The sequence below is a fragment of the Anomaloglossus baeobatrachus genome, chromosome 5 (assembly GCF_048569485.1).
Source record: "Anomaloglossus baeobatrachus isolate aAnoBae1 chromosome 5, aAnoBae1.hap1, whole genome shotgun sequence".
Lineage (NCBI taxonomy): Eukaryota > Metazoa > Chordata > Amphibia > Anura > Aromobatidae > Anomaloglossus > Anomaloglossus baeobatrachus.
The window spans coordinates 298,311,965-298,338,788 of record NC_134357.1 but is presented as its reverse complement, the minus strand read 5'-3'; the positions used below and the strand labels follow the sequence as shown (position 1 = coordinate 298,338,788).

Below are 26,824 nucleotides of genomic sequence, written 5' to 3'. Positions count from 1 at the left end.
ACCAAGTGGGGACCTACAACGGAGCCTTGAGGAACCCTGACAGATATGGGGAAGAAAGGCTGATAAATTGTATGAAGAAGGTTCGGTTAGAGGCGTAGGGGAGAACCAGAAAAGAGCAGTATTCTTGAGCCCCATAGAGCAGAGCATAGTGAGGAAGAGATGGTGATCAACGGTGTCAAATACAGCAGAGAAATCCAGGAGAATCAGGAGGGATTAATGGCCAATAGATTTAGCAGTCAGTAGATTATTAGAGACTTTGGTAAAGCCAGTGTCAGTAGAATGTAAGGAGCAGAAATTGGATTGTAAAGGGTCAAGAGAGTAGACAAAGTGTTCTGGGAGTTTAAATATGAAGTGGAGATTAGAGACAGGTCAGTAATTAGCATTTGTTTCTCATTCAATGGCCAATTCATGGAAAATCTAGCCTTGCATGCTGGCCATTCAGGGATAGGTGACCATGTATGATTAACCATGCAAGGCTATGTTCGCACGTTGTGTATTACCATGCATTTACGCTGCGCTTTGTTTGCACTGCAGCGTAAACGCATGCGTTTGCATCCCCGGCAAAGTCTATGTAAATTGTGCAAATTCCATGTGCACGTTGCGTTTTAGAACGCAGCGATTTGGATGCTGAAATTTGTGGCCGAATCGCTGCGATTAAAAAAGCAACATTTCACTTATTTTGTGCGCTTTGGATGCTACTCCCACTCTGTCTATGGGAGAGAGAGCATCCAGAGCGCATGAATTCTGCTTCAGTTCGGCAGTCACAATACATCCATATCGCATCGGCTGCGTTTTGAAACGCACATGCGCTGCCAAATCGCTGCAGAATTTTCAGCATGACAATACGCAACGTGTGCACATAGCCTAGTGCTAAAACCGAGCCACAACTGCAGACGTCCTTCTTAGGCTGCTTTCACACTACGTTTTTTTAACATGTGTCATGAACGTTTTTTTGCTGTAAAAGCGGATCCTGCTTTTACAAAGAAAAACTCATGCAAACACATGTGTTATTTTGCAGGATCCTGTCACTGGATGTTTAGGGGCGGGCATTGGAGTCATGTGATCGGGAGTGAGGGGAACGGAACGTGACAGACTGGGAGCCGGCTTCTGACAGCTGTGGAGGCTCGTAACCAAGGTAAACATCGGGTAACTTGCTTGGTTACCCGATATTTACCTTGGTTACGAGTGTCCGCAGCTCTCAGGGGGGAGAGAGATAGACTGATCACGTGAGGCTGGTTTCTGGGCATGCTCAGTAGAGCAAGCAGGATCCTGTCTATCAGCATGCCAGCGTTCACATGCGTTTGCATGCAGTATAGTCAGGATCCAGCAATTTGCAGTATTTGGACGCAGCTCAAAAACGCTACAAGTAGCGTTTTTGAAAAAAGTTAAAAAACTGCAAGTCGCTGGATCCTCACTATAACGCACGCAAACGCAGGTGAACGCATGTTGATGCAAGTCCATTGCAAATGCATTGAAATGAAAACGCATTTGCACTGGATCAGTTTTCGCGTTAAAAAAACGTTCAGGACGCATGTTAAAAAAAAAACGTAGTGTGAAAGCAGCCTTATCTATCTGTTCTAGTTCAGAATCGATGATCCAGAGCAGAAAAACCACCTTATGGCATCATTAAGAGCCCAGCAGGAACATGGCTAGAAAACCCCTTCAGTGAGGTCCTGTTACCTCAATCTCCTGCACCTGGTCCTCGTTGCTCAGGTACATCTGCTGCAGAGATACTTCTAACTCCTTGTTGCGCTCCAGTAGGGTCTTCCCCAGTTCTGCTGCCAGATGCAGATCTGATGGAGAGAAACAGAATGGTAAACGGTCTCCTATTACTAGAAGTCAACACCCTGGATGTACGATTAGCCCAAATCAGCTTCCTTATTGCTATCCTTTCACTATATACATATTATATATTATTCATATTTGTAATATCAATTTCCCCAGCTACGTAGTTTCATATCTCTCAGCCACGGCTTCTCAAACGAGAAAATAGAGCATTGTTTGCACTGTCAGGCAGCACACATTCATAATTCATGGAGAAAACAATGGATGGATTGAAGTTGTGAGAGATGCAAGTACAAATTAGATACATCAGTGCCAAAATTCTTCTCGATTTTGAAGAATAAACATGCGCTAAAGTAAAGTAAAGCCCCATTGCTGGATAGCACTTATTATATTTTATTCTTCAATGGCGCAGTTTAAAAATAAAAAAAAAATCACGATGCTACATGGATCTGTAAAACCTGCACAATTTAGGCTCTGGACTGTGGCATATCCGAACGGGGTGTATGTACCCGTGTGCTATTGTGTGGAATAACAACCTCACCGCCATCACATATAAAGAAAAGGAGGGTAGGAAAGCATTAGGAGTTTATGGGGGTCTATTTAAGAGAGAAACCATCTCTATGGAATTATTACAAAGTGTTATTTTCTGAATTCCAATTTATAAACACAACAAAATACGGGATCGTTTTATTAAGGGGTTTATTAACACTAGAAGTCCCAGAGAGGGGTCATTTAACATTTCTACCTTCGGAACCCAGAGACGGGTCGATTGACCTGAAGGATTTTAGCTAACATCCTATAATCACTGTCTTTTGTTCTGTAATTAAGGCCATTACTGTCGCACCACAGGAGGTTGTTGTTTTCCATTGAGTTTAGCCATTTAGTTTCTAGTTAGTTCTATTCAGTTTATTGTATTTGGTCATTTGACCCTCTTTTGGGACTTCAGTGGGGAGCTCGAAAATTATGGGACTTCTAGTGTTAAGGGCGGACCCCTCTATGTCATTTTAAAGCATATAAACATCAAGACAATGGTTGACTTTATAAACCATTGCCAATATCCTTCCTTTTGAGTCTTCAACGACAATCAATACACTCAGATACATGCTGCATAACAAAAGGGATTGGAAAAAAAAGGCGGAAGAATTTTCATACTCAAAGAAACCTCAGGAAGATGACACAATTTCCACATTTAAAAGAGGTTGTCCACTACTCAGACAACCAATTTCAATCCCTATGTTTCCCTCCAGTAAAATAACAACACATATTCTGGTGCCGATGCGGTGTCAGCACTGTCTCTCCTGAGGATCGTGTGACATGTTCCCTGTGGCCATTCAGCACAACTTCACTCCTTCAGACATAATTGACATTTCGAGGAAGTCAGAGCTGCGGCTTCTCTCTCACTTTCTCTGGATGTCTGATTTTTCTGAAGAAGGGAGTGTAAACCAGTGCTGATTGGCCACAGGGAGCAGGTTACAATAACTATGTCACACGATCCCTAGGAGAGGCAGTTTGACAATAGGTGAATTTTTTTCACTGGGGGGTAAACATAGGAATTGAGAAGGGGTTGTCCAAGCAGTGGACAAACCCCTTCAAAATCTATTGCTGCAAATGACAGCGTGTATTAATTCCTACGATGTTATTAGACTTGTTGTTGGGGCAGGATTTGAAGACATAATAAAAAGCCGACCACACTACAGCTGTCTGGAAGGAGGCTCCCTGGGTGGAGTGTCACTGTTCAGTTTTACTGGGCTCTGCTCAACTGAGAATATATACAGTATATATTATACATAAATATTTTCTTTATTAAAGATATTGGGGAGAATACTAAAGATAAGACATGTCGAGTTTAAAAAAATAAAGCAGCATAGACATTGTGCAGCTCGTGACCACATAGTAAGGCTAAGTTCACACAATCGTATTTTTGCTCCAAATCCAATCCTTTGAAAAAAGGATGACAGTGTTGTGCATTTTTTTTTTTTTAATTGGACCAAATGGGGTGGCTCAGTGGTTATTCTGCAAGGAGTTTGTATGTTCTCCCCGTGTTTACGTGGACTTCTTCCTGATTCCGATTCTCAGATTTCCTCCCACACTCCAAAGACACTGATAGGGGATTTAGATTGGGTACACCTTGTCACTTTGAGATGGATTTTACACTTTTTGAACAAAATAGTGTCAGATAAGTACCCTCTGTCTCTTGCATGTACGATTAATATTCACTTACTGCAGCTCATTGTTTTTATTCTTGGTGTGGTCTGTTAATAACCATGGTGAACATGCACCTACACATAACACTAATACCAACAGCATATTTTCTCAGACTTGTTTTAGTTTCTTGCACATATTGGAAGCTTTCTGCCTATGCACAGTAAGCTGCCAATCAGTGGTATGGGCAGAGTTATACAGAGCTCAGCATTCAGAGAACTGGTAGATCTGCAGCAGATAAAACATGGCTTTTATTAACACTGCAACAAGCAGCCTAGTAAGTGACACATCGTTGGATTCAGGGTCTCTGCCGTTACATCATACTGCTCTCAGAGGGGGTAGCAAATTCCTGGTGACAAATTCCCTCTAAGTACAAGCTTCTATGCAATACATGACCACAGTGAAGGTCCATTCACAGTGCATGATGCGCAGTGTTTCATTTCCACACACCGGCTGACCGGTGATTGTGTAATAGCCAGCCACACATGCCCCGGCTTCAGATGTGCTCTGATCTGCAGTATATTGCTCAGTGCCCATACGCTGCCATTGTTCTTGGCAGTACAAGTCACATCTACTGCAGAGAATGAAGATCTTTTTTGTGCAAACCAAAAAATAATTTCAGCCGACAAACGGGTAATCATGTGGTGGGTGATCGGTGACCGGTTAGGCTATGAGTACACGGTGCGTTTTTGGTCTAAAAACTGCATGGCTTTGCTTCCCCAGCAAAGGCAATGACGTTTCATTTTTGCTGTCCGCACAGAGCAGTTTTGGTGCGTTTTTGTGGTGACCACAAAGATGCAACATGTCAATTATTTCTGCGTTTTTGCCAGCGTTTTTCACACATGCAATGCATTGGAAAAAACGCAGCAACAAATATGCAGCAAAAAACGCACAAAAAAGCATGAGTTTTGTTGATGAGTTTTTACCGCGAGTGCGTTTTTTGTGCATTTTTTTGTGGCCAAAAACGCTGCATCTTTGTTGTCACAAAAAAAACGCAGTGTGCACACATAGCCCTAGACTGCACAATGATCATGAAATGAGGATTCCTAGGACCCCCCAACCTTGTATATCATGCAGGGTCCTCGGCAGGAAGACGCTCTGCCCAACACAGTGTCACTTGTGTAAACACTAAACCCAGCCATAAGGCTACATGCGCACGCTGCTTTTTTTCCTGCTTTTTTGCTGCTTTTTTGGCTGCAGTTTTGTCAGCAGAACTTTCTGACATCTGACTTCCCAGCAAAGTCTATGAGAAGTCAGATTTGTCATGCGCACATTGCAGTTTATTTGTCAGCGTTTTTTTTGTCAAAAGTTTGTGACAAAAAAAATGCAGCATGTTCATTCTTCCTGCGTTTTTGTCAACATTTGTCACCCATTGAAATCAATGAGGGCATCAAAAACGCAGGAAAAATACATGCTAATCACAAGTGGTGCATTTTACCTGCCTTTTACCTGCGTTTTTGCTAGCAAAAACGCAGGTGATTTGTCAGGAAGTGAGGTCAGGCAAGTGGTCCCGTCCTGTCCTCCACGTGTTCCCCGAAGTACCGCTGTCCCCAGGGGAGATGATGTGGAGGACGGGGACTATCAGCAGCGGCGGCAGCGAGAGGGGGATGGACATTGGCAGCTGAAAACATTGATTTTCCCCTCTCGCTGCTGCCGCCGCTGATAGTCCCGTCCTCCACGTGTTCCCCGAAGTACCACTGTCCCCAGCGTGCACGCACAGGAGAGATGATGTGGAGGACGGGACTATCAGCAGCAGCGGCGGCAGCGAGAGGGAAAAATCAATGTTTTCAGCTGCCAACGTCCATCCCCCTCTCGCTGCCGCCGCCGCTGATAGTCCCGTCCTGCATGTGTTCCCCTAAGTAACGCGGTCCCCAGCGTGCACGCACAGGGGAGATGATGGACCCCTCTCACCGCCGCCGCCGCTGAAAGTCCCGGGCTCCACGCTCCTGCCGCCGGCTCCACGCTCCTGCCGCCGGCTCCACGCTGTAGCGCGATCAGCTGAGCTGTCACTGAGGTTACTCGCGGCCACCGCTGGATTCAGCGGTGGCCGCGGGTAACCTCGGTGACAGCTCAGCTGATCGCGCGGCTGTCTTCATTAGCTGCATGGAGGTGACCGGAGCAGTGTCTTCTGCAGCTCCGGTCACCTCCATGCAGCAGAGCTGGATGCGACGCTGCATCATCCTGGATTACGCCGGACATGGAGGGTTTGTCGGGGTTAATAAATTGGTAATGAGGGAATGTGTTTGTGTTTTTTATTTCTAATAAAGGATTTTTCGGGTGTGTGTGTTTATTTACTGTAATTTACAGATTAATCATGGAGGGTGTCTCATAGACGCCTGACATGATTAATCTAGGATTTAGTGGCAGCTATGGGCTGCCAATAACTCCTTATTACCCCGATTTGCCAACGCACCAGGGCAAATCGGGAAGAGCCGGGTACTGTCCCAGAACAGCCGCATCTAATGGATGCGGCCATTCTGGGCGGCTGCTGACTGATATTGTTAGGCTGGGGGGGCTCCCCATAACGTGGGGCTCCCCATCCTGAGAATACCAGCCTTCAGCCGTATGGCTTTATCTGGCTGGCATTAAAATTGGGGGGGACCGCACGCCGTTTTTTTTAATTTATTTATTTCTAATTTTTTTTTTTGTTCAATTCAACAAGCTTAATGGGCTTGTTTGAACTGAAAAATACATGAAACAATTGTTGACAAAACTGCAGCCAAAAACGCACCAAAAAAGCAGCAAAAATGCACCAAAAAAGCACCTACATTTTTTGTGACATTTCCAGGCTCTCTCTGACAAGGTGCAGTTTTGGCTGCAGTTTTGGCTGCATTTTGTGAACACGAAAAAGAAGCAGCGTGCGCATGTAGCCTAAGAGGGCAGGATGGGGGGGGTCTCTCCCACGGCGGAGGGCAGGATGGGGGTGTCTCTCCCACGGCGGAGGGCAGGATGGGGGGGGGGGTGTCTCTCCCACGGCGGAGGGCAGGATGGGGGGGGGTGTCTCTCCCACGGCGGAGGGCAGGATGGGGGTGTCTCTCCCACGGCGGAGGGCAGGATGGGGGGGGGGTGTCTCTCCCACGGCGGAGGGCAGGATGGGGGGGGGTGTCTCTCCCACGGCGGAGGGCAGGATGGGGGGGGGGGTGTCTCTCCCACGGCGGAGGGCAGGATGGGGGGGGGGTGTCTCTCCCACGGCGGAGGGCAGGATGGGGGGGGGGGTGTCTCTCCCACGGCGGAGGGCAGGATGGGGGGGGGGTGTCTCTCCCACGGCGGAGGGCAGGATGGGGGGGGGTGTCTCTCCCACGGCGGAGGGCAGGATGGGGGGGGTGTCTCTCCCACGGCGGAGGGCAGGATGGGGGGGGTCTCTCCCACGGCGGAGGGCAGGATGGGGGGGGGTCTCTCCCACGGTGGAGGGCAGGATGGGGGGGGGGTCTCTCCCACGGCGGAGGGCAGGATGGGGGGGGTCTCTCCCACGGCGGAGGGCAGGATGGGGGGGGGTCTCTCCCACGGTGGAGGGCAGGATGGGGGGGGGGGTCTCTCCCACGGTGGAGGGCAGGATGGGGGGGGTCTCTCTCACGGCGGAGGGCAGGATGGGGGGGGGGGGTGTCTCTCCCACGGCGGAGGGCAGGATGGGGGGGGGATGTCTCTCCCATGGTTTAGAGGCCATGCTCTTACCTTGCTCCAGGTCATGGTGGTCATACCACGGCTCGTCCTCCTCACTGTGGAACTCTTCCATTCTTCCTGCCCCCAACATGTGTACAGGTGGGCAGCTGGATCTACAACTATGGACGGATGGCCAAGGTATTAGCTCTTCTCCCTATTCCCCAGCCCGTGTTGTCTGACCCCATAGACCAGGCTGCAGCCGGTCAGATCATCAGCTGCTGCCAATCGCTAATCATCCGCTCAGGAGCGCCCGCGGGTCATGCCGGGCCCCTGTACACAGCAGCCTACACTGCAGACACCCTATAGCACAGCACTGGCGCCATGTACGTGTGTGGCAATGCCAGCCCCGAGGACAATGTGTGATGGAGGCCCTGGCGCTACAATGCCCGGTCCGTGTGTGCAGTATGGGGCATGGAGCGGCTCCACACGGACAGCACCAGTGTATTCTAGGGGCCTGCCCCGCCCAGGACCCGTATCCCCGCGGCTTGTCACTCTGCCGACCCCCGCTCTTCCCGGTCCTTGTCCTGTATCCCGGCTCCCCGTAGCATCCCGTCACATCCCTGGGCCTGGACCGGCTACGCCCCGCCCCTCAGATCCAAGCTGTGACGCTGCTGATTGGAGGCCGCGTCCCCCACCTTCCCACATCATCATCCGGGGCTCCGGCATCCTTAACCCGTGCATGGCCGCCGCTGCAGGGTCACCGCCATACTGTACCGTGCACAGTGATAACACACCGCTGCGCCCCTTGTACCTGTCATAACCATTCACTAGTATAACGAGCTATGATACGATAAGTAGGCGGAGACTAAGTATTTGGGCGGGTCTAGTCGTGTAGGCGGAGTCTAATGAGGTCACGGTGACCACTCGGTGCCCTAGAGGTAGGACGCATACGCCGGCTGAGTGGGCGGGGCTGGGGGCGTGGCGTCCTGCGTTGATTGACTGATCCGGTTCCCTGGCTGCCGCAGGCGGATCTGGTAGGGATACGGATCGGGCCGTGAACAGGCGGAGCTTATAGCTCGGGCCGGTACCGGGATGGGGAACACGGACACGAAGCTGAACTTTAGGAAGGCGGTCATCCAGCTGACAACGAAAACACAGGTACCGGGGGGAGGGGCCGCCAGTCCACACCTATGGCCGCGGGGACCGAGCAGAGCAGGTGTCTACGTTCCATATGGTGGAGGGGATATAATGTGCGTCATGTAGTCATCCTCTGCAGCTGAGGCCGGGGGCTGCACGGTGCTGTGCTACTGCATCACGGATCCCCTGTAGTAACATGCTACAGCATCATGGATCCCCTGTAGTAACATGCTACAGCATCAGGGATCCCCTGTAGTAACATGCTACTGCATCATGGATCCCCTGTAGTAACATGCTACAGCATCATGGATCCCCTGTAGTAACATGCTACAGCATCAGGGATCCCCTGTAGTAACATGCTACTGCATCATGGATCCCCTGTAGTAACATGCTACAGCATCAGGGATCCCCTGTAGTAACATGCTACTGCATCATGGATCCCCTGTAGTAACATGCTACAGCATCATGGATCCCCTGTAGTAACATGCTACAGCATCATGGATCCCCTGTAGTAACATGCTACAGCATCATGGATCCCCTGTAGTAACATGCTATAGCATCATGGATCCCCTGTAGTAACATGCTACTGCATCATGGATCCCCTGTAGTAACATGCTACAGCATCATGGATCCCCTGTAGTAACATGCTACTGCATCATGGATCCCCTGTAGTAACATGCTACAGCATCATGGATCCCCTGTAGTAACATGCTATAGCATCATGGATCCCCTGTAGTAACATGCTACTGCATCATGGATCCCCTGTAGTAACATGCTACTGCATCATGGATCCCCTGTAGTAACATGCTACAGCATCATGGATCCCCTGTAGTAACATGCTACAGCATCAGGGATCCCCTGTAGTAACATGCTACTGCATCATGGATCCCCTGTAGTAACATGCTACAGCATCAGGGATCCCCTGTAGTAACATGCTACTGCATCATGGATCCCCTGTAGTAACATGCTACAGCATCATGGATCCCCTGTAGTAACATGCTACAGCATCATGGATCCCCTGTAGTAACATGCTACAGCATCATGGATCCCCTGTAGTAACATGCTATAGCATCATGGATCCCCTGTAGTAACATGCTACTGCATCATGGATCCCCTGTAGTAACATGCTACAGCATCATGGATCCCCTGTAGTAACATGCTACTGCATCATGGATCCCCTGTAGTAACATGCTACAGCATCATGGATCCCCTGTAGTAACATGCTATAGCATCATGGATCCCCTGTAGTAACATGCTACTGCATCATGGATCCCCTGTAGTAACATGCTACTGCATCATGGATCCCCTGTAGTAACATGCTACAGCATCATGGATCCCCTGTAGTAACATGCTACAGCATCAGGGATCCCCTGTAGTAACATGCTACTGCATCATGGATCCCCTGTAGTAACATGCTACAGCATCAGGGATCCCCTGTAGTAACATGCTACTGCATCATGGATCCCCTGTAGTAACATGCTACAGCATCATGGATCCCCTGTAGTAACATGCTACAGCATCATGGATCCCCTGTAGTAACATGCTACAGCATCATGGATCCCCTGTAGTAACATGCTATAGCATCATGGATCCCCTGTAGTAACATGCTACTGCATCATGGATCCCCTGTAGTAACATGCTACAGCATCATGGATCCCCTGTAGTAACATGCTACTGCATCATGGATCCCCTGTAGTAACATGCTACAGCATCATGGATCCCCTGTAGTAACATGCTATAGCATCATGGATCCCCTGTAGTAACATGCTACTGCATCATGGATCCCCTGTAGTAACATGCTACTGCATCATGGATCCCCTGTAGTAACATGCTACTGCATCATGGATCCCCTGTAGTAACATGCTACTGCATCATGGATCCCCTGTAGTAACATGCTACAGCATCATGGATCCCCTGTAGTAACATGCTACAGCATCATGGATCCCCTGTAGTAACATGCTACAGCATCATGGATCCCCTGTAGTAACATGCTATAGCATCATGGATCCCCTGTAGTAACATGCTACTGCATCATGGATCCCCTGTAGTAACATGCTACAGCATCATGGATCCCCTGTAGTAACATGCTACTGCATCATGGATCCCCTGTAGTAACATGCTACAGCATCATGGATCCCCTGTAGTAACATGCTATAGCATCATGGATCCCCTGTAGTAACATGCTACTGCATCATGGATCCCCTGTAGTAACATGCTACTGCATCATGGATCCCCTGTAGTAACATGCTACTGCATCATGGATCCCCTGTAGTAACATGCTACTGCATCATGGATCCCCTGTAGTAACATGCTACTGCATCATGGATCCCCTGTAGTAACATGCTACTGCATCATGGATCCCCTGTAGTAACATGCTACTGCATCATGGATCCCCTGTAGTAACATGCTACTGCATCATGGATCCCCTGTAGTAACATGCTACTGCATCATGGATCCCCTGTAGTAACATGCTACTGCATCATGGATCTCCTGTAGTAACATGCTACAGCATCATGGATCCCCTGTAGTAACATGCTACTGCATCATGGATCCCCTGTAGTAACATGCTACAGCATCATGGATCCCCTGTAGTAACATGCTACAGCATCATGGATCCCCTGTAGTAACATGCTATAGCATCATGGATCCCCTGTAGTAACATGCTACAGCATCATGGATCCCCTGTAGTAACATGCTACAGAATCATGGATCCCCTGTAGTAACATGCTACTGCATCATGGATCCCCTGTAGTAACATGCTACTGCATCATGGATCCCCTGTAGTAACATGCTACAGCATCATGGATCCCCTGTAGTAACATGCTACTGCATCATGGATCCCCTGTAGTAACATGCTACTGCATCATGGATCCCCTGTAGTAACATGCTACTGCATCATGGATCCCCTGTAGTAACATGCAACTGCATCATGGATCCCCTGTAGTAACATGCTACTGCATCATGGATCCCCTGTAGTAACATGCTACTGCATCATGGATCCCCTGTAGTAACATGCTACAGCATCATGGATCCCCTGTAGTAACATGCTACAGCATCATGGATCCCCTGTAGTAACATGCTACTGCATCATGGATCCCCTGTAGTAACATGCTACAGCATCATGGATCCCCTGTAGTAACATGCTACTGCATCATGGATCCCCTGTAGTAACATGCTACTGCATCATGGATCCCCTGTAGTAACATGCTACTGCATCATGGATCCCCTGTAGTAACATGCTACTGCATCATGGATCCCCTGTAGTAACATGCTACTGCATCATGGATCCCCTGTAGTAACATGCTACTGCATCATGGATCCCCTGTAGTAACATGCTACAGCATCATGGATCCCCTGTAGTAACATGCTACAGAATCATGGATCCCCTGTAGTAACATGCTACAGCATCATGGATCCCCTGTAGTAACATGCTACAGCATCATGGATCCCCTGTAGTAACATGCTACTGCATCATGGATCCCCTGTAGTAACATGCTACTGCATCATGGATCCCCTGTAGTAACATGCTACAGCATCATGGATCCCCTGTAGTAACATGCTACAGCATCATGGATCCCCTGTAGTAACATGCTACTGCATCATGGATCCCCTGTAGTAACATGCTACAGCATCATGGATCCCCTGTAGTAACATGCTACAGCATCATGGATCCCCTGTAGTAACATGCTACAGCATCATGGATCCCCTGTAGTAACATGCTACTGCATCATGGATCCCCTGTAGTAACATGCTACTGCATCATGGATCCCCTGTAGTAACATGCTACTGCATCATGGATCCCCTGTAGTAACATGCTACTGCATCATGGATCCCCTGTAGTAACATGCTACTGCATCATGGATCCCCTGTAGTAACATGCTACTGCATCATGGATCCCCTGTAGTAACATGCTACTGCATCATGGATCCCCTGTAGTAACATGCTACTGCATCATGGATCCCCTGTAGTAACATGCTACAGCATGGACATCCCCAATACAGCTGCCCCCGGGGAGTCCCAGGATCCCTGCCATATACAGTATGTGTCTATATGTGTGTACATGTTTATACAGTATATCACAAAATGAGTACACCCCTCACATTTTTGTAAATATTTTATATCTTTCCATGGTACAACACTGAAGATATGACACATGATACAATGAGTGTACATAATGTATAACAGTGTAAATTTGGTGTACCCTCTAAATAACTCATCACACAGCCATTAATGTCTAAACTGCTGACAACAAAAGTGAGTACACCCCTAAGTGAAATTGGGCACATTGTGCCCAAAGTGACAATAGTTTGTGTGGCCACCATTATTTTCAAGCACTGCCTTAACCCTCTTGGGCCTGGGGTTCACTAGAGCTTCACTGGAGCCACTGGAATCCTCTTCCAACCTCCATGACGATACTATGGAGCTGGTGGATGTTAGAGACTTAGCACTCCTCCTCCTTCCGTATGAGGATGCCTCACAGATGCTCAATAGGGTTTAGGTCTGGAGACATGCTCAGCCAGTTGTCAGTTTCTTTAGCAAGTCAGTGATCGTCTTGGAGGTGCGTTTGGGGTTATATTGGAATACGAAGTAACGGAATCATGTTCTTTCAATATGTTACAGTACATGTTGACATTTATGGGTACTTCAATGAACTGTAGTTCCACACAGTCGGCAGCACTCATGTAGCCCCAAACCATGATACTCCCACCTCCATGCTTGACTGTAGGCAGGACACACTTGTCTTTGTACTCCTCACCTAGCTGCCCCCACACATGCTTGACACCATCTGAACCAGATAAGTTTATCTTTTTCTCATCAGACTACAGGACTTGGTTCCAATTATCCATTTCCTTAGTCCACTTGTCTTCAGCAAACTGTTTGCGGGGTTTCTTGTGCATCACCTTTAGAAGAGGCTTCCTTCTGGGATGACAGTCATGCAGTATGTGGTGTATGGTCTGAGTATTGACAGGCTGACCTCCCACCCCTATAACCTCTGCAGCAATGCTGGCAGCATTCATATGTCTATTTTGAAAAGACAACCTCTGGATATGTCGCTGAACATCTGCACTCCACTTCTTTGGTTGACCATGGAGAGGCTGTTCTGAGTGGATCCTGTCTTGTTAAACCGCTGTATGGTCTTGGCCACGGTGCTGCAGCTCAGTTTCAGGGTGTTTGCAATCTTCTTATACCCTAGGCCATCTTTATGTAGAGCAACAATTCATTTTTTCAGATCTTCAGAGAATTCTTTGCCATGAGGTGCCATGTTGAGCTTCCAGTGACCAATATGAGAGAGTGTGAGTGATAACATCAAATGTAACACGCCTGCTCCCCTCATTTACACTTGAGACCTTGTAACACTAATGAGTCACATGACACCGGGGAGAGAGAATGTGTAATTGGACACCATTTGCGCCCATTCTCACTCAGGCTGCTTTCACACATCCGGTTTTTCCTGTGCGGCACAATCCGGCACTTTGCAGGAAAAACGCAACCGTTTTTGTTTTTTTTTTGCTGCCGGTTGCGTTTTTCCTGCATAGACTTTAATTAGTGCTGCATGGGCTTGCGTTCCGTCCGTTTTTTGCCGCATGCGGCAGATTTAGCCGATGCGGCAGCCGGATGGAACGTCGCCTGGCACGTTTTTTTGTGCTGCAAAAAAAACCGCATCGCGCCGCATCCGGTCGATGCGGCGCAGTTTTCAATGCATGCCTATGGACGCCGGATGCGGCAAAAAACGCATCCGGCTGCTGCATGCGGTTTTTGCCACTGCGCATGCTCAGTAGCATGCCGCAAGCGGCAAAAACTGGCCGGGCCACATTTAAAAAAACGTATGCGAAGGATGCGGCTTTTTCGCCGCATCCGTTGCATAGGTTTTAGAGCCGAACTGGCCGGCTCTGCACCTACCGGATGTGTGAAAGCAGCCTTAGGGGTGTACTCGCGTTTGTTGCCAGTAGTTTAGACATTAATGGCTGTGTGTTATTTAGGGGGGACTTGTCAGGAGCAATATGCACCCAGACCCACGTGTGCATATTTCTAATCCCTTGCCTAACCGTCCCTGTATACACTAGCATAGATAAAGAGATCCTTAGAAAAGTATTTCTAAAGATGTTTTACCGTATGCTAATGAGCGCAGAGACTAGACTTAAGGGTGTTAGCTCCCTTGCTATTCGCCCCCATTAGCATGTTAGTTGCCCCTGTGGGTGTGCTATCATGCTAATGAATGTGCAGTGTCACAGGATGATCTCACTCACCTCTCCGCCGCCATCAACGCCCGACGCTGGATTTTGGCTCAGTGCGCATGACCCCGGGGTTTCGGTCATGTGCACTACCTCAGTTTGAAGCTAGAATGTGTACACTTGACTTCATAGTGCGCATGATGGGAACTCCGGGGGCATGCGCACTGAGCCGTAATCCGGCGATGGCAGCGGAGCGGTGAGGGAGATCATCCTCTGATGCTGCATATTTATTAGCATGTTTGCACACCAACAGGGGCGTACAACGTGCTAATGAGGGGGTGATTAGCCAAGGGAAGCAACGCTCAGGGGACTAGTCCCTGTGCTCATTAGTATACGATAAAAGATCTTTAGAAATACTCTTTTTTTAAAGATCTCTTTATCTATGCTAGTGTATACAGAGATGGTTAGGCACGGATTAGCAATATGCACCCAGAACTGCCTGAGGTCAATTGACAATTTAAAGGGTTATTCCTATCTCCAAGATCCTATCCCAATATGTAGTAGGAATAATAATATTATTATTATTATTAGCAAATACCTCTAATTAGAAATGTAATCTAGTTCTCCTGATTAGCTGTGTCACTTGCCTCATGTGCAGGGCATTGCAGGTAGCTTAGGTATCCTTGGTTTCGACTACGAATATAATGACAGTTAGTTGCTCGTGGGCATAACCATGGATACCTAATCTACCTGTCACTAGAGATAAGTGACAAGGAGAACTATACTACATTTCTAATTGGAGGTATTTGCTAATATTATTATTATCATTATTACACCTACTACATATTGGGATAGGATCTTGGAGATGGGAATACCCCTTTAAAGCCTTAAACAGTTAAAAAAATAAATAGTACTTGCCCTCCCTAATCTCTTGCATGGTACGTTCCAGCACTTACCCAGTTCCTGCTGGTCCCTTCCTCAATATACTAGTGGAGGACAGGACCAGCAGTGACCAAGTCATTGCTAGAATGGGGGGCACTGGGGATCAATGTGGGTGTGAAAACCTCCTTAAGGCCTGTTTGACATGTCAGTAATAAACACAGATGTTCTTCACTGACGTATAAAAATGCCTATGTCCCTCCGTGTTCCGTGATTCACGGCACACGGTGGTTATCCATGTGTGATACGTGATCTGTACTCCGTGATTGCACATGGACATTACTCACCTGTCACATTCCTGCTCTCCATGGTGCTGAACTCCTCGGCTCTGTAGCGTCTGGCCACCGCTCTCTGCAGCTACTTCCAGGTCGGCTATGACTGCATTCATGAATATGCATGAGCCGGTCAGGAAGCTGCAGAGAGCGGAGGCTGCACAGAGCGTCACTGGAAAGTTGAGTTGAAAATGTTTGTTAATTTATATGTACGTTTTTTTCTGGTACAGGTTTCACAGATCACACCATAGTGTGGTCCGTGGGACACCAGTGATGCCAGAAAGAAACTGACTTGTCTCCATACTGCAATCACGGACACGCGTGTACGCCGCACGGAGACACGGTCAGTGAAAAATCACTGGTGTGTGAGCAGACCCATTAATTGACGACGTATGTCAGTGATTCTGGTACGTGTAAAAAAAAAAAAAAAAAAAAAAAAAAGCACATACGTACCACAATCACTGACGTCTGAAACAGGCCTAAAGGGGTTATTCTGGACTTCAACATTGATGAACTATCGTTCGGCTAGGTCATCACTGTCTGTCTGGAGGGGATGTGACACCCGGAACCCCCGCCGATTAGCTCTTCCCAGTTGGAACTACTCAGTTATGCAACTGCACAGCACAGCCCCGTCAACTGTATAGTGGCTGTGGCCAGGTACGTCACATCCGCTCCTATTTAAATCAATAGGTGGTGGATGCGCAACAACCGGACGCCGCCACTCTTCCGTTAATGGAGTTGTGCAGCTCCATAACTGAATAGTTCGAGCAGCAGGGGTGCCGGGTGTCACACCCCCACCTATCAGACGTTGATGACCTATCCTAAGGATAAGTCATCACTGTTAGGCCTAAGCCACATGGCATGAAAATCGGTGCGAGTGGAGTGCGATAAAACATCCCATTTCACTCGGATCAATTCTAGCCTGTGTGTCAGCGCACATGAGCGATTATATTCTCAGCCCTAATCGGACCAAGAAAACAGTCACAGCATGCTGCGACTGTAATGTGATCCTGTTTTCTCTCGCACCCATTCAAGTCTATGGGGTGAGAGAAAAATTGCACTGCACTCGCAGTACACCGGTGTACCACTAGTGCAGTGCGAGAATGGCAATAGCCGGCAACGGAGGAGAGAGGGAGATAAATCCCTCTCTCCCCTCCTCTGCGCTGGCCCGCCCCTCCTCAGTGCCAGCCCGCCCCCCACAGCTGAGGTCCGCTTGCACGGTCGTACCTAAGTCGCAGGGACACTCAGGACACTCTGCTCTGCTGTACTGCCAGCGTGACCCGAGTGTCATGCGAGGGGATCGCAGTAATCCCCGTGTGGCCCCAGCCTTAAAGTCCCTGACAACCCCTTTAAGAAATATTGCATTGTATTGCAGAAAACACATTCTGAGCTATGTCATAATCCCAAAGTCCAAATCTGCTGGAAAGCCTTGGACTACATTCCTGTATAAGTTTGTGATCTTTATAAGATGCCTAGATTTCAGTTATCATAGATGTAAGCCTTGGATTACTGAGCCATGCTCTATAATACATGTGGGTCCAGTATATAACCTGAGACCTGTTCTGTGCATCACCTCTTTCCCATCTTGGTAAGAAGTGACGTGGATTCATCTGGCCAGTGCTTCCGCAGAACGGTGGAAAATCACAGCGCCGCCCATAATCTCACGCCTGCGCAACACGTCACCAGCGGTCACACTGTGCACAGCAGGGCTGTGGAGTCGGAGTCGGAGTCGTGGAGTCGGAGTCGGAGTCGGAGCTCATTTTGGTGGAGTCGGAGTCGGAGTCGGTATAAAATGCACCGACTCCGACTCCTAAAATATATAATAAATTGGGGACAGGAGTGCAATGCAGAATGTGCTGAATATTTTACTAAATAACAACATTTAGTATAATGCTTATATTTAAGTGAAAAATTTATTGTAGTACAATGTGAACATCAGACATTTAATTGTTTTTATGATACAATAATCAAGATATTTGGATAGAACATAAAATATTTATTGGAATACAACTTTAGAACACAAAAAACTAATAAATTGTAAATATGTAATATATATAATATATATATATATACAGTGTATATACACACACACAAGATATATATGTAATCTACTGTATATTACATAGTGTATTACATATTTACAATTTATTACAGTTTTTTGTGTTCTAAAGTTGTATTCCAATAAATATATTTTATGTTCTATCCAAATATCTTGATTATTGTATCATAAAAATTATTAAATGTCTGATGTTCACATACACATATTCATGTACTACAATAAATTTTTCACCTAACTATAAGCAATATATGTAGGAGTCGGAGCCGGAGTCGGAGTCGGAGCCGGAGTCGGAGTCGGTGCAAGAGAATTTGAGGAGTCGGAGTCGGAGTCGAAGGTTTGGCTTACCGACTCCACAGCCCTGGTGCACAGTCCCGCTAGAGTGGAACGGCGCATGCGCGAGACCTTGGGTGCACTGGGCGGTGTCATGAGGTATGAAATTGAGCAATGGGGGATGGCGTAAAGCAGCAGGAGGCAGGATAACAGACACCAGACAGCCCACCCCCGTGTTCGATTAACAAGATTTTCATACGAAAAGGTACCACTTTATAAAGTATTTATTTTGGAGTAAAAGGGGGCACAATAACAACAGGAACCTTTCTAGAATGCAGCCCACGAGCTGCAGAGGGGGAATCTTGTAGGTTTAGTGCAAAATTTCTGCTGACAGGTTCCCGTTAGGGAATCGAAAAAAAATACATACATGAGTAAGATATCAATATAAAAAACGTTCTTAAATACCTCCTAATTAGCAAAGAGGTAAAAATATTGCATCAAGGCAAAAACCGACTAATGGTAATTCTATGTCCGAAATGCGTCAGATTTGCCGAGATGCAGTATTTTTAATGTATTATAGTTACTAACTCCTTAGATAAATTTACTAATCAAAGCTATTTAGAAATTTATTTATAATGATATTTTAATGATGTGGGTTTTTTTTTTTTTTGATCTGCAAAGAACCCCTTTAATGTAACATGTATTGTCCCCTTATAGTGATATTGAATGAGGTATATGCTTGTTGAGGGGGGGAGGGGGAGGCATTTGCTTCCTTGTTATACCTGTCTTACCCACTCGGCGGACGCCTGTAAAACAAGTTCCTACAGCAAGACACCCTGCTGGGCATCCATGATGATTGCAGATCTGTGCCATGTGGCCCATAACCCACCCCTCTATATTAGTGACTCTGTCCTGTGGCTCCTCGATGTGGTGTTTCTGATCGTACAGAAGTGAGTGGGGGCGGCCTGGCAGCATTACTGTCTGCACACAGCTCTACACCCACACCTTTGTTTACCCATCTACAGTATGAAGCCATATGGCAGCAGCAGACGTCTGATCCAGCGTGTGTGCGGTGTGTGCGTCATGTGGACGTCACTGCTCTGAATGGCCGCTGCACAGGCTGCGTGATTAAAGGAACCATTATGGACTGCACTGAGGCTACGTTCCCATGATGAGGTTTTCACGCTCCATATTTTCTCTGTGTCAAAAACGCAGGGTCTCGCGCCCGCTTTGCCTCTTTTTTTTTATGCAACGTAAACTGACCCATGTGCGTTTCATATCCAAAACATGTCAATTTCTCTTGCGGGTACGCTGAGTTTCTGTGCAGATTTTTCACACTTACATTAGATTTGTAAAATCTGCAGGTAAAAAAAATGCCCATGCGTTTTTAGTGTGTTGCTGCGGCGGAAACGCATCAAAAACACATATCATCTGCACATAGGTATATCAATAAGCCACTTCTTAGTTCTCAGTATTAGGGCTCACATGAGGGTATAACATGACCATGTGAGATCTAATGTCTTGTCGGATAGCACTCGGCCCAGTATTATACTATTGCACAGTGCTGACCAGCGCTTTTTTTCTGCATGAGAAAAAAAAATAGTGCATGCTGTGAGTGACAGCGCATACAAATTGGACGTCGTACACCCACCCACTCAAGCCTTGGTGTTCGTGCAAGTCATCGAACTGTACTCAAATCTCTCCATCTACACTGTGTGCAGAATTATTAGGCAAATGAGTATTTTGATCACATGATAATTTTATACATGCTGTCCTACTCCAAGCTGTATAGGCTTGAGAACCAATTAAGTAAATCAGGTGATGCATCTCTGTAATGAGGAGGGGTGTGGTGTAATGACATCAACACCCTATATAAGGTGTGCTTAATTATTAGGCAACTTCCTTTCATTTGGCAAAATGGGTCAGAAGAGAGATTTGACGGGCTCTGAAAAGTCCAAAATTGTGAGATGTCTTGCAGAAGGATGCAGCAGCCTTGAAATTGCCAAACTTTTGAAGTGTGATCACCGAACAATGAAGCGTTTCATGGCAAATAGCCAATAGGGTCGCAAGAAGCGTGTTGGGCACAAAAGGCACAAAATAACTGCCCATGAATTGAGGAAAATCAAGCGTGAAGCTGCCAAGATGCCATTTGCCACCAGTTTGGCCATATTTCAGAGCTGCAACGTTACTGGAGTATCAAAAAGCACAAGGTGTGCCATACTCAGGGACATGGCCAAGGTAAGGAAGGCTGAAAAACGACCACCTTTGAACAAAAAACGTAAAATAAAACGTCAAGACTGGGCCAAGAAATATCTTAAGACTGATTATTCAAAGGTTTTATGGACTGATGAAATGAGAGTGACTCTTGATGGGCCAGATGGATGGGCCAGAGGCTGATCAGTTAGGCTACATGCACACGCTGCTTTTTTTCCTGCTTTTTTGCTGCTTTTTTGGCTGCAGTTTTGGCAGCAGAACTTTCTGACATCTGACTTCCCAGCAAAGTCTATGAGAAGTCAGATTTGTCATGTGCACATTGCAGTTTATTTGTCAGCGTTTTTTTTGTCAAAAGTTTGTGACAAAAAAAAAGCAGCATGTTCATTCTTCCTGCGTTTTTGTCAACATTTGTCACCCATTGAAATCAATGAGGGCATCAAAAACGCAGGAAAAATACATGCTAATCACAAGTGGTGCATTTTACCTGCCTTTTACCTGCGTTTTTGCTAGCAAAAACGCAGGTGATTTGTCAGGAAGTGAGGTCAGGCAAGTGGTCCCGTCCCGTCCTCCATGTGTTCCCCGAAGTACCGCTGTCCCCAGGGGAGATGATGTGGAGGACGGGGACTATCAGCAGCGGTGGCAGCGAGAGGGGGATGGACATTGGCAGCTGAAAACATTGATTTTTCCCCTCTCGCTGCTGCCGCCGCTGATAGTCCCGTCCTCCACGTGTTCCCCGAAGTACCACTGTCCCCAGCGTGCACGCACAGGAGAGATGATGTGGAGGACGGGACTATCAGCAGCAGCGGCGGCAGCGAGAGGGAAAAATCAATGTTTTCAGCTGCCAACGTCAAAGCCCCTCTCGCTGCCGCCGCCGCTGATAGTCCCGTCCAGCATGTGTTCCCCGAAGTACCGCGGTCCCCAGCGTGCACGCACAGGGGAGATGATGGACCCCTCTCACCGCCGCCGCCGCTGAAAGTCCCGGGCTCCACGCTCCTGCCGCCGGCTCCACGCTCCTGTCGTCGGCTCCACGCTCCTGCCGCCGGCTCCACGCTCCTGCCGCCGGCTCCACGCTGTAGCGCGATCAGCTGAGCTGTCACTGAGGTTACTCGCGGCCACCGCTGGATTCAGCGGTGGCTGCGGGTAACCTCGGTGACAGCTCAGCTGATCGCGCGGCTGTCTTCATTAGCTGCATGGAGGTGACCGGAGCAGTGTCTTCTGCAGCTCCGGTCACCTCCATGCAGCAGAGCTGGATGCGACGCTGCATCATCCTGGATTACGCCGGACATGGAGGGTTTGTCGGGGTTAATAAATTGGTAATGAGGGAATGTGTTTGTGTTTTTTATTTCTAATAAAGGATTTTTCGGGTGTGTGTGTTTATTTACTGTAATTTACAGATTAATCATGGAGGGTGTCTCATAGACGCCTGACATGATTAATCTAGGATTTAGTGGCAGCTATGGGCTGCCATTAACTCCTTATTACCCCGATTTGCCAACGCACCAGGGCAAATCGGGAAGAGCCGGGTACAGTCCCAGAACAGCCGCATCTAATGGATGCGGCCATTCTGGGCGGCTGCTGACTGATATTGTTAGGCTGGGGGGCTCCCCATCCTGAGAATACCAGCCTTCAGCCGTATGGCTTTATCTGGCTGGCATTAAAATTGGGGGGGACCGCACGCCAGTTTTTTTTAATTATTTATTTTTTTTTTGTTCAATTCAACAAGCTTTATGGGCTTGTTTGAACTGAAAAATACATGAAACAATTGTTGACAAAACTGCAGCCAAAAACGCACCAAAAAAGCAGCAAAAATGCACCAAAAAAGCACCTACATTTTTTGTGACATTTCCAGGCTCTCTCTGACAAGGTGCAGTTTTGGCTGCAGTTTTGGCTGCAGTTTTGGCTGCAGTTTTGGCTGCATTTTGTGAACACGAAAAAGAAGCAGCGTGCGCATGTAGCCTAAAGGGCAGAGAGCTCCACTCCGACTCAGACGCCAGCAAGGTGGAGGTGGGGTACTGGTATGGGCTGGTATCATCAAAGATGAACTTGTGGGACCTTTTCGGGTTGGGGATGGAGTGAAGCTCATCTCCCAGACCTACTGCCAGGTTCTGGAAGACAACTTCTTCAAGCAGTGGTACAGGAAGAAGTCGGTATCGTTCAAGAAAAACATGATTTTCATGCAGGACAATGCTTCATCACATGCATCCAACTACTCCACGGCGTGGCTGGCCAGTAAAGGTCTAAAAGATGAAAACATAATGACATGGCCCCCATGTTCACCTGATCTGAACCCCATAGAGAACCTGTGGCCCCTCATAAAATGTAAGATCTACAGGGAGGGAAAACAGTACACCTCTCGGAACAGTGTCTGGGAGGCTGTGGTGGCTGCTGTATGCAATGTTGATTGTAAACAGATCAAGCAACTGACAGAATCTACGGATGTAGGCTGTGAGTGTCCTCATAAAGAAAGGTGGCTATATTGGTCACTAATTTTTTGAGGTTTTGATTTTGCATGTCAGAAATGTTTATTTCTAAATTTTGTGCAGTTATATTGGTTTACCTGGTGAAAATAAACAAGTGAGATGGAAATATATTTGGTTTTTATTAAGTTGCCTAATAATTCTGCACAGTAATAGTTAACAGCACAGATATCCTCCTAAGATAGCCAAATCTAAAAAAACCCCTCCAACTTCCAAAAAATATTAAGCTTTGATATTTGAGTCTTTTGAGTTGATTGAGAACATAGTTGTTGATCAATAATACAAAAAAAAATCCTTTAAAATACAACTTGCCTAATAATTCTGCACACAGTGTACTCCTCACCTGGGATCTGATTCTCCTTATCCTTACAGAGATATGATTATTTTCATTTTGTGCTAATTTTCATTCTTTTTACCAAGGGGTGTGGCTCATGGGGTAATAATGCAGGAACAGCCTAAGGCCTTGTGCGCAGTAGGCGTTTTTGCCGCTATTTTAGCGGCGTTTTTTACCGCGTTTTTGTGCTGAAAACGCAGTGACATTGCTTCCCCAGCAATGTCAATGGGTTTTCAGAAGTGCTGTCCTCACACAGCGTTTTTTTTTAGCTGCGTTTTTGTGGTGACCACAAAAACGCAGCATGTCAATTATTTCTGCGTTTTCCACTGCGTTTTTCACTCATTGAATTCAATGAGATGTTAAAAACGCAATGAAAAACGCATATAGCCGCGTTTCTATGACTAAAAACGCAGCTATAAACGCAAGGGGTGGGCACTACAGTGACGTGTACAGGAAGAGGATTCCTTCTGTTGGTAAACACAGAAGCATGAATCCTCCCGGTACAGTCACCGCTGCGTCCACCTCCCGTCCTGTGCATGTCAGCTCCGTGCGGCGTCATGTCTGGGCGGGAGGTGGAGGCAGCGGCGAAAACCAAAGTGAACAGTAGAAAAAAAAAAATGTCATATATACTCACCTGTCTGCAGGGTCCCGGTGCCATGCCCGCTCCCAGCTCCTCCCGGTACCGCCGCTCTGGCTGTGTGCAGTCTCCCCGGGGCAGGACCTTGCTTGCAGGACCTGGCGCTGATCACCTGATGCAGTCACCTGACGCATCAGCTGATCGTAGTCTCGCCGGCTTTTTTGCGCCCGGCCGGCTATCAGCTGATCCTGCCGTCAGGGGACTTCATCAGCTGATCACCGGCAGCTGCTGCAGCGATCGGACGGGATCAGACTCCTGTCCAATCGATTGCTCCAGGAGCTGCCGGTCATCAGCACATAAGTGAGTATTTTTTTTTTCTACTGATGCATCAGCTGATTGTATAATCGGCTTTTATACAATCAGCTGATGTGTGATGGGATTCAGGCACTTGATCCTGACACATCATCTGATCGCTCTGCCTTCCAGCAAACCGATCAGATGATATTGGATCCGGATTGGACGGCGCGGCACCCTAACCTAGGATTACTGCGGAGGGGGGTTTATTTCAATAAAGATGGAGTCACTAATTGTGTTGTGTTTTATTTCTAATAAAAATATTTTTCTGTGTGTTGTGTTTTTTTTTTTATCATTACTAGAAATTCATGGTGGCCATGTCTAATATTGGCGTGACACCATGAATTTCGGGCTTAGGGCTAGCTGATAATATACAGCTAGCCCTAACTCCATTATTACCTAGCTAGCCACCCGTCACCAGGGCAGCTAGAAGAGTTGGATACAGCGCCAGAAGATGGCGCTTCTATGAAAGCGCCATTTTCTGGGGTGGCTGCGGACTGCAATTCGCAGTGGGGGTGCCCAGAAAGCATGGGCACCCTGCACTGTGGATTCCAATCCCCAGCTGCCTAGTTGTACCCGGCTGGACTCAAAAATTAGGCGAAGCCCACGTCATTTTTTTTTTTTAATTATTTCATGAAATAATTAAAAAAAAGGGCTTCTCTATATTTTTGGTTCCCAGCCGGGTACAAATAGGCAGCTGGGGGTTGGGGGCAGCCCGTACCTGCCTGCTGTACCCGGCTAGCATACAAAAATATGGCGAAGCCCATGTCATTTTTTTTTCTTTTTGGGCAAAAAACTACATACAGTCCTGGATGGAGGATGCTGAGCTTTGTGGTTCTGCAGCTGCTGTCTGCTCTCCTGCATACACTAGTGAATGGAGGATGCTGAGACTTGTAGTTCTGCAGCTGCTGTCTGCTCTCCTGCATACACTAGTGAATGGAGGATGCTGAGACTTGTAGTTCTGCAGCTGCTGTCTGCTCTCCTGCATACACTAGTGAATGGAGGATGCTGAGCCTTGTAGTTCTGCAGCTGCTGTCTGCTCTCCTGCATACACTAGTGAATGGAGGATGCTGAGACTTGTAGTTCTGCAGCTGCTGTCTGCTCTCCTGCATACACTAGTGAATGGAGGATGCTGAGACTTGTAGTTCTGCAGCTGCTGTCTGCTCTCCTGCATACACTAGTGAATGGAGGATGCTGAGACTTGTAGTTCTGCAGCTGCTGTCTGCTCTCCTGCATACACTAGTGAATGGAGGATGCTGAGCCTTGTAGTTCTGCAGCTGCTGTCTGCTCTCCTGCATACACTAGTGAATGGAGGATGCTGAGACTTGTAGTTCTGCAGCTGCTGTCTGCTCTCCTGCATACACTAGTGAATGGAGGATGCTGAGACTTGTAGTTCTGCAGCTGCTGTCTGCTCTCCTGCATACAATGAACATTTTGAAGAAGGAAATGACATCAGACCTTTTTTTTTTTTTTTTTTCATCAACAATCTTTAATGGCATTGTGCACTGATTAAAAACGCAGTGAGTAAAAACGCAGCAAAAAACGCACCAAATCGCGGCAAAAACGCATGTGTTTTTGCCGCGTTTTTTTAGCCACGGGTGCGTTTTTTTAGACAAAAACGCACATAAAAACGCAGCGTGAAAAAAACGTCTAGTGCGCACATACCCTAAATGCTTCCCCAGAGAATCCTGTGAGCCACACCCCTTTGGTAAAAAAAACCGTCTCTAGAACTGTATGGTGGATGTTAACCCCCTCCCCCCCTCAAAAACTGAATACTTGGGAGCATTGGAAATAAAATAAGAGCAAAAGTAGCCACTTTTAACCCAGCAACAAGTCCTTAAGCTAAAGTCAAGCCACCCAGCCTAGAGCAGCGACTCCTGAAAATAAAAGCACCAAGGTCATGTACTAAATTCATAAGTAAATGAAATGTGTTTGGCTGTCACCTCTGATGTGTGACCGGTCTCTGGAAACCCTTCCTCTGATATGGTTGGCTGTTTTTTCACACAGCCTATAGAATGGCATGGTCTTGCTGCTCTCATGCCCAACAACATACTAAAAGCAGTTTTAAAGGTGTTGTCCACTACTAGGACAACCCCTTCTGATTTCACGTGTTTCCCCCAGGTAAAATAATAAGGACTATACTCCCCTCCCGTGCCAGCGTCTTTCCAGCTATGCCAGGGCTCACATGGTGTGGTAACGTCACATGAGCCCCCCGTTCAATCAGCGCCGGCTTCCTTCTCCCCGCTTTCGGGCCTAACAAGTTAATCAACAGGAAGTGAGCGGCAGCCGCTGTGCTCACTTCCTGTTGACTACTCGTTTGGTCTGAAGGTAGGCAGAAGGAATGGGAGGGGAGTATAGGCATTATTATTTTATCCAAAAAGAAGGAGCCAGCACAATATCTATACTGTATTGATAAATGGAGATATTTAGC

General features: G+C 47.3%; 2 protein-coding genes across 2 annotated transcripts in view; one reads left to right on the top strand and one right to left on the bottom strand.

Moving 5' to 3' along the window:
- Positions 1-8,437, bottom strand: part of CDR2L (cerebellar degeneration related protein 2 like) — a 39,970-nt gene extending 31,533 nt beyond the window's left edge. The window contains exons 1-2 of the mRNA XM_075349632.1: positions 7,660-8,437; positions 1,681-1,793 (exon numbers count right to left, since the gene is read on the bottom strand). Coding sequence (XP_075205747.1) covers positions 1,681-1,793; positions 7,660-7,738 — 192 coding nt within the window. The 5' untranslated portion in view covers positions 7,739-8,437. The remainder of the gene's footprint in view (positions 1-1,680; positions 1,794-7,659) is intronic.
- A 122-nt stretch (positions 8,438-8,559) lies between these two features.
- HID1 (HID1 domain containing) overlaps positions 8,560-26,824 on the top strand; it is a 126,357-nt gene continuing 108,092 nt past the window's right edge. The window contains exon 1 of the mRNA XM_075349631.1: positions 8,560-8,745. Within this exon, the coding sequence (XP_075205746.1) occupies positions 8,680-8,745 (66 nt within the window). The 5' untranslated portion in view covers positions 8,560-8,679. The remainder of the gene's footprint in view (positions 8,746-26,824) is intronic.